General features: G+C 39.5%; 1 protein-coding gene across 20 annotated transcripts in view; it reads left to right on the forward strand.

The window, feature by feature from the left end:
• Window positions 1-15,131, forward strand: part of LOC129771454 (transient receptor potential cation channel trpm) — a 338,130-nt gene that overhangs the window by 294,638 nt on the left and 28,361 nt on the right. For 14 of the 20 annotated variants that reach the window (XM_055775103.1, XM_055775106.1, XM_055775112.1 and 11 more), the window contains 3 exons: window positions 13,061-13,090; window positions 13,596-13,736; window positions 13,799-13,956. In XM_055775103.1, the coding sequence (XP_055631078.1) occupies window positions 13,061-13,090; window positions 13,596-13,736; window positions 13,799-13,956 (329 nt within the window). The remainder of the gene's footprint in view (window positions 1-13,060; window positions 13,091-13,595; window positions 13,737-13,798; window positions 13,957-15,131) is intronic. The other 6 variants (XM_055775096.1, XM_055775101.1, XM_055775110.1 and 3 more) reach the window with 1 other exon arrangement.

A 15,131-nucleotide genomic window follows, 5' to 3' on the forward strand; every position in this document is an offset into this window, starting at 1 on the left:
TAACAGCGTCTGGATAAAGCACTCAAAATTTCTCGTATTCTCTCAAGGAAGTACGGCGAGTGCTTTTCCGGCCTCACTGAACGGATAGCTTCGACAGAGCTAAGACTATCCGTTACAATGTAATAGTGTTCAACAGGTCGTGAGGCGACGCTGTCCAGCGCCCAGTATATCGCTGCCAATTCAGCAATATATACCGAGCAAGGATTCTGAAGACTGTGTGAGGTGCTAAAAAATTCGTTGAACACTCCAAATCCTGTGGACTCGTTTATAGTGGACCCATCAGTAAAGTACATATTATCACAATTGATACCCCCATACTTTTCATCGAAGATCGTTGGAGCGATCCTCGATCGTTGGTAATCTGAATATCCATGGATATCTTGCTTCATGGACAGATCAAAATGCACAGAGGAATTGATGTAGTCAGGGAAACAAACACGGTTGGGAATATACGAAGAAGGATCAACCTGCATGGAGATGAATTCATGATATGGACTCATGAACCCAGATTGAAAATTTAGCTCGATCAGCTGTTCAAAATTTCCGATCACCAATGGGTTCATAACCTTACACCGGATGAAGAACCGAAGAGATAATGAATTGAAGCGATCTTTTAGTGGGAGTAGGCCTGCCAAAACCTCGAGACTCATGGTATGCGTTGAGGGCATACATCCCAACGCGATACGGAGACAAAGATACTGAATTCGCTCGAGTTTAATGAGTGTTTTGGCAGCTGATTGAAAACAGAAACTGCCATACTCCATCACTGAGAGAATAGTTGTTCGATACAACATTATAAGATCTTCGGGATGGGCTCCCCACCAGGTGCCGGTAATTGTACGGAGAAAGTTTATTCTTTGTTGACATTTTTTACTCAGATACCTAATATGGACCCCCCAAGTACATTTGGAGTCGAACCAGACCCCAAGATACTTGAATGACATAGCATGAGTGATCGGTTTACCCAAAATTTGAAGCTTTGGTTTTGCTGGTCTATGCTTCCTAGAAAAAAACCACCATCTCTGTTTTCTCCGTGGAGAATTCGATCCCTAGCCCAATGGCCCAGGTTGAAAAATTGTTCAAAGTATCTTGTAAGGGTCCTTGCAGGTCGGATTCGTTAGATCCTACGACAGACACCACTCCATCATCTGCAAGTTGTCTTAGGCTGCAAATTTGTGTAAGGCAATTGTCGATGTCGCTTACATAGAAGTTGTACAAAAGGGGGCTTAAACATGAGCCCTGGGGGAGGCCCATGTAAGAGAACCGACTTACTGCCGAATCTCCGTGAGAAAAGTTCAAATGTTTCTCACAAAGCAAGTTATATAACATATTATTCAATAGAGGCGGCAGACCCCGAGAGTGTAATTTGTCTGACAAAACCTCTATTGAAACAGAATCAAAGGCCCCCTTTATGTCCAAGAATACTGAAGCCATTTGTTTTTTTCGGCGTAAGCCATTTGAATTTCTGAAGAAAGCAACGCAAGACAATCATTCGTCCCCTTGCCATTGCGGAAGCCATATTGTGTATCTGAGAGTAGGCCATTCGTTTCAACCCATCGATCAAGGCTAAACAAGATCATTTTCTCCAACAATTTCCGTATACAAGACAGCATTGCTATTGGGCGGTATGAATTGAAGTCGGACGCGGGTTTTCCGGGTTTTTGAATTGCTATAACTCGTACTTGTCTCCAATCATCTGGAACAATATTATGCTCCAGGATTGAATAAATTCAACAAGCGATGTTTCGCCACATCAGGGAGGTTTTTCAGCAAGTTGAACTTAATTCTATCCGATCCCGGAGCAGAATTGTTACATGAAAGAAGAGCAAGAGAGAATTCTACCATCGAAAACTCGGAATCAAGATCGCACCTATCTTGTGAAATATCTCGAACAATTTTTTGTACGGGAACGGAATCGGGACAAACCTTCCGTGCAAAATTCAAAATCCATCGATGTGAATATTCCTCGCTTTCATTCGTTGAAGAGCGATTTCTCATGTTTCGAGCCACTTTCCACAATTTTTTTATTGACGTTTCTCGTGACAAACCTCCCACGAAATTTCGCCAATTAGCACGTTTTTTCTCTTTGATCAAATTTTTGAACTGATTCTCAAGGGCTAAATACGTTTGAAAATTTTCAGGGGTTCCACGTTTTCGAAAAGCTTTAAATGCATTTGATTTATCCTGATAAAGCTTGGAACATATGCTATCCCACCATGGATTGGGAGGCCTTCGACGAATAGTGGAACCTGGGATGGGTTTCGTTTGAGCGCGAACCGCGCTGTCATATATCAAACGAGAAAGGAAGTTATACTCCTCCAATGGAGGTCAACCATCTCTGGAATTGATGGCTAGAGTAATCGCGTCCGCATATTTTTTCCAGTCAATGTGTCTTGTCATATGCCATGTTTATAGATTCAGAAGAACTCGACCCAGTGGTGATGGAAATTTTGATTGGCAAATGATCACTACCGTTGGGGTCCTGGATTACATTCCACTTGCAATCTAACGATAGTGAATTCGAGCAAAGCGAGAGGTCAAGAGCACTTGGGTTAGCAGGAGGTTTAGGTACACGTGTTGTTTCCCCAGTGTTCAAAACGGTCATATTGAAGCTGTTACAAAGGTCATATATCAACGATGAACGATTGTCGTCGTACTGTTCCCCCCAGGCAGTTCCGTGAGAGTTGAAGTCTCCCAAGATCAATCGTGGCTCAGGAAGGAGTGAGCACATGTCAACAAGTTGATTGCGGCTAACCGCAGCTCTCGGAGGCCAATACAAGCTGACAATACAGAGGTCTTTGCCTTTAATGTTTGCATGACAAGCAACAGCTTCGATCCCTCCAATAGGTGGAAGGTCAATTCGAAAAAATGAGTGGCACTTATTGATCCCCAATAGCACCCCTCCGTATCTGTCATCACGGTCCAAGCGTATAATATTAAAATCGTGGAAAGAGAGATCAACTCGCGAAGAAAGCCAAGTTTCGGACAGAGCAAAAACATCACAATTGAACTTATGAATTAAAAATTTGAATGCATCCAATTTAGGGATAAGACTACGACAATTCCACTGTAAAACAGTGATATCTCCGACCTCTCTATTCAAATTAGACATCAAGAGAGATAATCATTGCAAGAAGGGGCCATGTTTGCATCAATTGCTGTAAAATTGTCTTTAATACTGAAAGCATTGAGATGACAAGGGTTCTGATGGAGTCGGAAACATTAAAACACGTGAAGATTTGATCCAAAAGGTCAGACAACTTTATAAATCCCGATTGGGAAGTTGAGCTTGACGGCGAAACAGGGACAGTTGGGGTTTTTGATGTCCCCTCGAGTGCTGGGTCGTTCGAAGGTGAACTATTCCCACGGAAGCCAGGAGGAACCTGATTTTGCTTGTCCGCTGCACTCGATATTTTAGGCATGCTAACAGGGGGTATCACCGATGGAACTTGTCGTTGAAGTTTGGGAGTGGACACATTTTTGCGCCGGGGATTCCCTTGGAAAATGAACGGTGTGCCCTCTTCAGCTGTGTCCGCTTCTACTTCGTCAACTGGCAACGTGGAGAAGACATTGTGTGTGGGGATTGGTTGTTCTTGTTGTTGTTCGGCCTGTGGAGAAGCGCCCTTTAAATTTTCCGCAAAAGTACGCTTCGAGCGTTCCTTTAAAGAGCGTTTCTGTTTCTCCCAGTGACTCTTGTAAGTTTCACAAGCCGAGAGCACATGTGGAATTCCTCTGCAATATGGACACTTTTGCTCAGTCGCACTGCAAGATTTACCCACATGTTGCTCTTCGCAAGTGGCACAGCGCTCCTTGTTGGCACAATAAGCTGAAGTGTGACCAACTGACTTGCATTTTTGACAAGTCATGGGCTTTGGCACGAAGAGTCGCACTGGCAGCCTCAATTTGTCCACCATAACGTAGTCAGGGAGAGCGGAACCAGCAAAAGTTACTCGAAACGAGTCGGACGGCGTAAATTTAGAGTTTTCCCCTTCCTGGGAGACTTTGCCGAGTTGTCGGCATTCTAAGATTTTGATTTTCATCAAAGGTAGTTTTTTAAATCTACCATCTCCTTCTATAATTGATTCGCTCGTCAGACCCGTTTCGGTTATCACTCCCGAGATTTCTACGTCATGGGAAGGCACGTAGACACGATACTCTAGGGTAAATCTCTGGTCGACGACAATATCGTTTGCTTCTTTCCGATTATCCACGACAACACGCAGTTTGGTCGGTCTAACTTTTGAAATTTCTTTCACGGAGGAGTATCTTGTCAGATCTTTCATGATCTGAATAACATTAAGCGCTTTTCCGTTTGGCTTAGGCCTGAGGAAAACAACCCATGGACCAGTTCCAAGTGCATCTTCCGGATAGACCTTGACACGTGGAGAGGTGATAACATGAGAAGGAGATGACGTGGATTGAGTGGGATCGGTGATAACATGAGAAGGAGATGACGTGGATTGGGTGGGATCGGTGACAACAGGGAAGGGAGGTGGAATCGAAGGAAGGGCTGAAGTGCTAGGGGATGGAGAGGAGTGAGTGGCAGACTTTTTAGAGGGAGGCTTGGTGGAGTTAGCTGACTCGTCCCCGGACGAAGCATCTCCTGTTAAAGTAACGCGTTTAAGTGTTTTCGCTGTTCCTTTTTTGTTATTTTTTACTAACATTGGGGAGTCATCGTCAGAGATCTCCATATTTGGAGACCCCCCTTCTGACATTCTACAATTTGTACTTATAATCTAATGTATTTAAAAATAATAAAAAAAAAAATTAAATAGAAAAAAAGAATTAAATATATTAATTTTTATTCACCCAATTGTACACCAGTGCAGATAAACTGGCAACCGATGCTTGCTTCCCAATCGGTTGATCGCGCTCGGCACAATTGAATGTGTGTCGCACACTACCACACACAGTCGCCGGTGGTCGTTGAATCGCACTGTATGCGAATGAGTTTTAAGTGCGACGAGGATGGCGGCTCCTCCTCAATCGGATGATCATGCGCAAAGAATAGCTGCGATTATGAGTCGGCCAACGGCACTTCACCACACTATCCACGGTATGCGCAATCACACTGGTATTGGTGTGTACACGCGCGATATGATGCCAGCAATGGCGATGATACAGCAGAAACCAATCACTTTTCCAGCTCTGCTGAAATGATTTCCCGGTTTGTACACTGTGTTCCGCGGTGACAACCACGCGCGACGTGAGAAAAAAAAATCCCAAACGAAAGAAGGAGAAAAAAAAAACTTGTCCGGTTTTGTAGCTAACGAGACCAATCGAATATCCGGAGTCGCAACAATCACGTCTGGCTACCACAAACTTTAGACATGGAATGCGAAAGCAGCTTTGCATTGCTAAAATTTGAATGATAATTTTTACTGGTTTATTCTTGACCCATACTCATTTTCTATAATTTTTCTGATATTTCCACTAAAACTTATCATTAAAATATAAAATAATCACCACTCACAAAAACGAATGCTTTCATTTACATAGAATACAGAAAAGTAAATTTACATTCATAATTTTTATTTTGGAAGTGCTTTCGTTCCACATGAAAATCAATTGTCATTGTCGCTTCACAAAAGCGGAAAACGAGGTTCAACGCCGCCAATGTAAACAAATAAACATGTTCTGATAACGAATGCTTTCCGTGCCTATATATTACGAACGGATATTTCGGATTCGGACTTTTTCGTGTTCATTCTTTAGGAAAAAAAAGACGGGTGGGTAATGTCGGGGACATAACCGGAGTGACGTAGGACTATACAAAGTGATGTGAAACAATGCCATACAACCACACTGATTTACGGTTTGAAAGAGAATGATACTGAATTTGTACTTTAGCGGTACACACTCACAGGATAGAGACAAATCGGCAGACTCAGCCAAAGGGGCGAGTCCAACGAGACGAACGAATGAGCGTTAAAAGGCAGCGATGGCAAAAAAATACATATTAGAGGCGAATGAACTGCAAAGTTTAAAGCCTCTTAAAAACAAAGAAAGAAGAAGAAGAAAAATACATTCATTACGATTTGTTCGCTCGTTGGATTCACATGCAGGCTAAAAAGGGTCATTTTCATGATCACAAAATTATCTTCAATCTAAAGAGTTTATTGTTTGGTTATCACTCGATATCCCCATCTTGTTCGGCTAAACCTTCCTCATCAGATCCTGGCAAACAAATTATGAAAAAATCAATTTGTATTTTATTATTATTTTGGATATTATTTTAGAAAGCATTGAACTGTATTTCGTAAACTCTTTTTTGAAAGGTTTAATGGCACTGATAAGCGCCTTGTTTTATGGAATGGTTCCAATTTAGAAAACTTTGTACTCGTGGTTTTGAAAAAAACCATTTCGAACGCCCTCGATACCGCCTTGTTCTGGATTTGCCACCAAATCAGATTGTAAAAAGAACAAACTTTTTTCTTCTGCTACCTGCTGCCGTTTTGTGATTGCGTTTGCCACTCGCCACTCGCTGCAACTGCCTGTTGTCTTGATGTCCACCGAACCGAATGTGTTCTGTTCCGAATGCGGGTTTTCTTCTCGTCGCGAGCAGCTTTACCAGCTAACTCGATCACTTCGGCGGCCGAAACTATATAACGCCGGCTAGGTGGACTGGTACACTGGTACTAACGCGCTCGGCCTAGCTACCCTTGCGGGGAACTCCAGATCAGCACGGTTCGAGCGGGATTTTGCTTTTCCATTCACTTTTCCTCCTTTGCCATGTCCAGACATGGCTGCTTGTGTTGGTTTGTTGATGTGTTGTGATGCGAACCGATGTGGTGTACGGTTTGAATGAGAATGATCGTTACGGAAGGAAGGAAGGTCTTGTATTATAGAGACTTTAAACTTTTGCAGTTCATTCGTCTCTAGCCTTGAGAAAGAACCTTTGAAAAGTCTACTCTACTCTATCACTCTACTCCAGCGCTACCACCTCCGCCCTCTTGCCTTGAGAAAGGCACTCGATCCCTCGCCGTCCAGCTCGTCCAGCAACGATGTTGGCCAGTCGGTGTCCACACAAAGAATGTGAATGATCGTTACGGCAGCGGAGCGGGGATTTTTAAGCTGACTGGCTGGCTCGAGAATTACGCATGTGTGAGACTGCGACCAATGTTTCGTTCATCTCTTTTCTTTTTTCTTTCCAATCGTGCTTCATTCTATTTCGCTGATGCTCTGGTTGCCCGTTTTGGTCGGTACGATTTGAGGAGCACAAAATGGACCAATCAAAAATGGGCACATAGTGCATTTGGACAGTGCTTGGTATTTCACAATTATTCAATTGTTTATCTCAAGAAAAATGAAATGTTATTCGTTATGATAGATGCGTAGATATATTTCCTATCAATTGATGCAAAACCCTTTGCAATCTATTGAGAAATGTTCGAGTTATAAGCGTTTCAAATCTTGCATTTTTTCCTACTTGTTCAGTGCCTAGATTTCCATTTCACCCCTATATCTTCCGGTTAGACGTAGTCCTACGTCAAAAAAGCGAGCAAACATAACGTTGCAATGTGAACGTACATTTGTAAAATTATCTTTTTATAAACTTTTTCTTAAGAATAATGTTAACATGAAATCAATATAATTTATGCTGATATATGATACACGAATTAAGTTTGGTATGTTTATCAACTTTCCGTAATGGTAATAAAAAAAACTCATGCAGTGAACGTTTCCGGACTTTTCGCACGACTTTCAAACTGTTTTAGACCGTGTGGATCATTCTCTACTGCTAGCTGAGATTAATCTACAGGGCGCTTCTTCGCACTTCATGGTCGGTTCAATTCCTATTTGGTCAACAGAAAAACTCACTGTGAAACATGGATCCTCGTAGTTCTTTACCAATAATCAATAATTGTTTATATATTCCTGAAGGAAGTAATCCCTTATTGTTGAATATTCTTCTACCCGAATTAGTGTGGGATGGGACTTTGGATTCACGGCAATGGAATACGAAACACGATCCCATCAACACGGATATTGTTCTTTTCTGTGATCTAACTGTGGTGATCTATGGTGTTGTCTCAATTTTTTTCTGTGAATTAAAAACACAAAGGGAATCCGTTACAAAACGGCAGTATTTTACTTCTCCCTTTCTTCTGTATTGCATTTGTATTTCGAGCGATCGATTTACGAAAAAGCGAGCGAAAAACTGTGCTTCGTGGCTATATTATTTGCACGTTATAGACAGTGCAGATAGGTGAGCATAGCAATTACCATACAAATGAAACACAAAGTTCTGCATAACTCGAGAATGAATCAAATAAATGAAACCAAATTTGGCATGGGGAGGGTTTAGGGGGCAAAAAATGTTTCTATGGTGGTTAGACACTCCACCCCTCTCTCTGAGGGGGGGGGCTGCCATACAAATCAAACACAAATTTCTACATTACTCGAGAATTAATCAAGCAAATGGAACCGAATTAGGCATATGGAGGTTTTAGGGTGCAATAAATGTTTCTATGGTAGTTATATACTCCTCCCCCTTCTCTTAGGGGGGGCTACCATACAAATGAAAAACAAATTTCTTCATAACTCGAAATCTAATCAAGCAAATGGAGCCAAATTTGGCATTTGAAGATTTTAGGGGGCACGAAACGTTTCTATGGTGAATGGACACTCCTCCCCCTCTCTAAGGGGAGAAGAGGAGAGGGGTCTGTCTTTTTTCTATCATATTTTCTGTATCAAACTTTTATTCCATGTAACGGAGAGAAATGTTATTTGCAAGTGTTTGAAGAAAATTGAGCGAGAATTGTGTCTGAAAATAATCTGATATTATAATGATGAGTTTTGGTAGAAGTACTAGGATTTTTTTAGTAGAAGGTAAATTCAACGGGGTCGATTAGAAAATCAATCAATGAACAGTTCTGCGATTGGACTCATGAACATGCGCTTAGTAAGAAAACGTGAATGTTTGAAGGTATTGATTTTTTTTATTGCTATTGATAACAAAAAACAAATTTTGGGCGGGACGAAGTTTGACGGGTCAGCTAGTGTATTACAAATTAGGATTCAATTGCTATGCCGATCATCCGAATTCATTCCCAGCAATATATTCATCATAAACGCCCTTTACTAAACGACGTGTCAAAAACGGCACTTTTCTAAACGCTCGTAGCAAAGTTGGACATAATAAAACAATTGGTTACAGCAGGTTTTTTTTTTTTTGTACTCTATTATTACATCGATCTACAGATAAATATGCTGGTATTAGGTTCGTCGTCTCAAAAATTATTATCTTTTACGTGTTAAACTTAAAAATAACAAAGAATAACAAACCAGTATCGGTGAATAGTGGAAACTACAAGGTTCTCACTTTTCCGGGGTAACGGGCTTATAAACAGAGGAAGAGTGTGTGGCAAGTTGGAAGAAAAGACTTATGAAATGAAGTTATGTTCTGTAAAATTGTTTCTTTCTCGTTTTTTATTGTAAAAGATTTTTCAAATCCAATTTGAAATACATTATATATTATATCCTTAAGTTACATGAATAAAAATCAAATACATAAATAAAAAGAAAAAATAGCGAAAGTTCATCTTACTATGGTGTATCGAGAAATATAATCAAACGAAAACGGACCAAATTAACGATGCTCCTCTTGAAGACTGTTGGAGAATGATTAAAACAGCCATAAACAGCGTAGCGGAGGACATCCTAGGACAAGTGGAACGAAGACGACGGTACGATTGATTCGATGATGATTGTATGCAACTTCTCCCCCGTGAAACTGACAAGACTGGTTAAGGCTACGATGGAATACAGTGCTGTGTGCGAATATCGGGTGGATTATCTGATTCATTCGAGTCCCACAGGGGGCTTCGACAAGGTGATGGTCTGAGTTCGATGAGTTCGAGGTAGTGGACCAACTTGTCTACCTAGGCTCAATGGTAACCTCTGACAATGATACCAGCCGCGAGATCCGGAGACGCATTATCAATGGGAGTTGTACCTACTTTGGTCTCCACAAACATTTAAGGTCAAACAGACTTAGCAGTCGTGCGAAATATTCCCTGTATAAAACGCTAATAAGAACGGTTGTCCTCTACGGGCACGAAACTTGGACAATACTCGAAGAGGACCTGCGAGCACTCGGAGTCTTTGAACGCCGGGTGTTGAGAAGTATCCAGAAAGTAATCAAAGCTGGGAGGATACGCTGGGCAGGACATGTTGCAAGAATGTCGGACAACTATCCTGGAAAAATGGTGTTCATCGGAAATCCGGCTGGTACGAGACGACGAGGAGCACAACGAGCAAGGTCGTTAGACCAAGTGGAGCATGACATGGTGAGCACGGAGTGCCCGCGGAATTGGAGAGAGATAGCCACGAACCGAGTTAATTGGAGAAAAATTGTGAATCAGGCCGTGTTGTAAAGACGATAAGTCAAAATAAATAAATAAAAAACTCAATCTCACTCCCATGACCCATTCTCACCCCCATCGACGGTACTAAAGAAAATCTTGAATATTGATATTTTTTTGTGGGATTCAGAGATTCAGTACTACTCTAATTCGTATTTAAATGTGTTTCTAAGCTTTTTCTGGATATGTATGATTTTTTTTTTGACAAAAAAAATCTTCTAAAATTTGATTTTTTTCAAATTTCGACACCCAGGTTTAATTTATATTTTAATATGTATGTTTATTTGTTTGTGTATGTAATTTTGATATTGGTGATATTTTTTTGGAATATTTCTAGAACTGCGCTGTACGAAAATGTTGAATATATTTTTAATAATAGTTTTTATTTCTAGTTTTTGTAGTTTTTAATTTTCCTAAAATCTATTATTGTAATTTATTCGTATATTCGTAGAAAGAGCCCCAACCCGTTTCACCAGCCCTATAGAAAGTATCGTTGCAAATTAGAGAACTGGATGATTTTTCTGAATCACATATGACTCACTATAAGAGCTATGGCTAGAAACGTAACTTTTTTTCCTTTTTTCACGACATTCTCAGTAGTTAGAAAAGAAGATATGGAAAAAATACTCATAGTATTATATTTTTATAAATGCCGCGTTACACCATAGTAGATGCACTATGAGTATTTTCTCGAATTTTCATTTCCAAGCCTATTGAGGTAACTTTTTCACTATAGCTCTTGATCCATATAGGGATTCCGAAAAATTTACATTTTCCATAGTGTGGTGATAAGGTTGGAGGATACTTTTCACGAACACACGAATACAAAACCATTATGGAAAAATGTATAACAAAATAATCGAAAACGAATAAAATAGAAATAAAAAAAAGGATTAAAAAAATACATTTGCTATCCGGCTGGATACCGGATATCGGAAAAAATCCACAATTTCGCATTAACACAACATAAATAACGGACGGTTCCAGTGGTTGTGTGGATAGCGTAACAGCCTCATAATCCGATCGGCCTGGGTTCCCAGCTGGCGTCGTTGGGATTTTCTGAGGCGAAAAAACTCTGGGTACGTCTTCCTCCGGAAGGAAAGTAAAAGAAGTTGGCCCGGCTCATGGGTTGTTGAGTGTGATGGGTAGAAACAGGTGTAATCGCCTCCCTGATGTCGTTGATTGGCACTGAAGTGGCGGAAATATGCCAACAAAAAATAAACGAAAATCAAAAACAACATAAATTATAACAAAATAAATTAATAAGCTAGGTAGCATAGCATAGCAAAACCATTAATCCAAAATTAAAAATAAGGTTTCTTTACTGAAATGCCCCATAACATTAATTTATTAACAGTACTCGAAACTACCCAGTGGTTATTATTATGATGAATATGCGACTGCCGGCTATCACGCCTTGAAGCTATCCGGAATCCGGCCAAATTACTATCCATTTCATCACTAATTGATACCAATTTCACTTAATTTTTTTTCAGACCTTTTCCTCTACCTAAAACTGGTCATGTTTGTCTACGATAAATTACCTTAAATGGACATAAGAAAGGTTTATGAATACTGCTGGGTGATAGAAAATCAGAAAATCGATACAACGTAACGAGAAAACAAATAAAGTTGCCTTATATCGAGGTATAACTGTATTTTTTTTTTTTTGATCGCGTAACACTGTTTAAGTTAAAGATAAATGTTAAAAAAATCACACATATCTAGAAAAAGCGTAGACACATATTTAAATACGAATAAGAGTAGTACTGAATCTGTAAATCGCCCAAAAAAAAATTTCAAAATTTCAGAATTTTTTGTAGTACTTAGATTTTTAATAAAAAAATAACAACGATAATATTTCTCGATGCACCATAGTAAGACGCACTTTCAGTATTTTTTTTTAAATTTTTATCTCAAAGCTATCGAGAATGGCGTGCAAAAAATTGAAGAGTACGTTTTACGTTTAAAAAATAGTCAAAATTTCTTATTTGGTACTCTATATAATATTTTCTATAAAACGGGTGATTTGGTTTGGAGCGCTTTTTACTCCCTTACCCAGGCAAGCCCGTTCCGATAAAGTTGGCGAAAGGCCGTTTTGGGTGATTTTATATGAAATGGTATCTTATCTATTTGGTCTAACCAAACCAAACGGGTAGAGAAAGGGGACCCGACCCGATCCCCTCGATTACAATAAATATTAAGTACCTAAAATATTCGCTTTTTAACGACCACGGCATTGAATAGTATAGTACAACTCTTCGAATATGTATTCTACTGGTCGGTGTGGTCCATAAGGGCTAAAACGGAGAAAAGAGAGACCAAATCATAAGTCTCTTATCTCGACATGTTCAAAATTTGTGGTCCGAGACGAAAGGTAGATATTTCCACGTGGGATTGCCGTAACTCTTCCCGGGTTGATGTTTCCAAAATGAACTCAGTAAAAATCAATGATACTTTCGGGATGTACAGAAATAATTCTTAAGTAGTCTCAAGCTTTTGGATGCGTCTTTGAATCTCAGTGTCTTGTAATCATAATAAGAACACCACAAACAAACATCTGAATGCGCAACACCAGTTTTTGAATGATATTTCCGAATTTTAATTAAGATTGTTTATGTTGAGCTCGTTAAAATTTGTTTCGCTACCTTCTACTACCCAACATTCTAAATTGCTGTCAATTAACTTTTTAGGTAGGTCTGACCGGATGTCTGAAGGCAAAAGTTAGTTTTGGCGTTATACCAACAATTGTTCCATTTTCGATGCTATAGATATTGTGTCGTTGTATATTAAACGTTTTTCAAATATCTCAATGTCTTCTTTCGTTGATTGTATCGATATTATCAAGGATTCACTCCAATACGTTCGCATAAATATATATTTTACTATCATATTGAGTGATTCATTTTTGATTGAAATTAAATTATTTTTATTAGGTATCAATCGGCATGGCTTCAATTTCAAAAGTGTTTCCTTTACCCAGTAATCGGTTCGATTACATTTACCCTTCGAAGGTTTTTTTTCGCGCTAAAAAGTGAACATGAATTTATGATGCTCTTATCAATTTTATTGTTTGCTTGTTAGCTTCAATCATTATAAATTTATTCGAGAATACAATCCAGCGCAAAACAATTCCGTTATAATTATATGTACAATTTTATTCAATATTTGTTAATCATCCCAATATATCCGACTCTTTGGAAGTAACCCAATTCAATCCACCCCAAGGTCTCGCTGACGGACTCGGAGAACACCCAGTACAAGGACTACATGTACGACCACTTCGTGCGCCACCAGCGTCCACTCAAGCTGAAGAAGAAGTTTTACGAGTTCTACACCGCTCCCATCACCAAGTTTTGGGCGGATTCGGTAAGTGTGGGCTTTGTGGGTTTGTGTCGCTCGTAAAGCCACTAATTTTCTAACCATTTCAGATGGCGTACGTGTTCTTTCTGGTGCTCTTCACCTACACGGTGCTGGTTCGGATGGAGGCCTACCCTAGCTGGCAGGAGGTATACTCGATAGCGTACATCACGACGCTGGGCTGCGAGAAGATAAGGGAGATTGTATCCTCCGAGCCGGTAGCGATCTCGTGAGTAATAGATATTTTAATGCTCGTTAACCCTAAGCCGTTTCGCCGCGCTTTTTCCCTTTTCTGAAGCAAGACGCTTCAGAAGACTAGATAAAGTGTATTAATTGAATTTGAATATTATTACTGGGAGACTCGTCAAAGCCAATTTAGTGAAATTGGAATTTGTTCACTCATTTTTATAGGACTACTTAGACTTATCTATACACAAATTAGATGAGAACCTAGACATGGCCCTAGCCCATAATAATATTTGTTACATGGGTTTTGAGCGCTTTTTATTGTTCTCGTGCATAACGGAAGGTTCCGTCAGGTTTGCGCCATATTTGAAATTCAAGTCATTGATGTAGTCAAAACCAAATTATTAAATTAATATTGAATTACTTTCTCAGTGGTTAATTCTGCTCTTGGTTTTGTGGATTGTATGGAAACCATCCCTTTTTGTAACCTGTCACAATGTTGTACGAGAAGGCTTTGTCCAATTTCATGCCAACTCGTCTTAGGAGTTGGCAGCACCATCTCAGATAGCATTGCAACGTTGTGGGTGTGAAAACATTGGTCAATTAAGCAAGTTTGCAAATATTGAAAAAAGAATTAAAATACTTAATGTTAACTCGAAAACTATAATACCTACAAAATAATACAAATAATTAAATATAGGAAATTGTTTAGATTTATGTATGGTGGTGGTATGGTGCCAATGAAAATGGTCATCTCTAATTTCAACCTCAACATTTTTACCTCATATAAAATGTTCACCACCTCGAAAAAACACCCTATGCCGAATTTCAGCTCAATCGGACTTAAGGGAGAGTGGCGCAAAGCGGTCAAAGTTTGAGTTTTTTGAAAATCGAAAAATCACCCAAGGGGGAAGTAAAAGAAATCTGGGATTTCAGAAAAAAATGTATGCCAAATATCTTAAAATTGCATGAAACGTTGAGATCTAGTGTTATCTCGAAAACATTTTTTTTTGTCAAAAATTGGCACTCTGGGACTTTTTTTTCGGAGTAGGAAACGAAAAGTATGGTTTTGGTTGCCAATAAAAATAGTTATCTCGATTATCATTTACTGGTGTCACAAACGTTAAAATTTGATTTTTTTTGACAAAACGAAAAATCACTCAAAATCGAGGTTTTCTAAAAAAATTGATGCCAAATGTCTTAAAATTGCATTACCCG

The sequence above is a fragment of the Toxorhynchites rutilus genome, chromosome 2, assembly GCF_029784135.1.
Source record: "Toxorhynchites rutilus septentrionalis strain SRP chromosome 2, ASM2978413v1, whole genome shotgun sequence".
In the NCBI taxonomy this organism is placed as follows: Eukaryota; Metazoa; Arthropoda; class Insecta; order Diptera; family Culicidae; genus Toxorhynchites; species Toxorhynchites rutilus.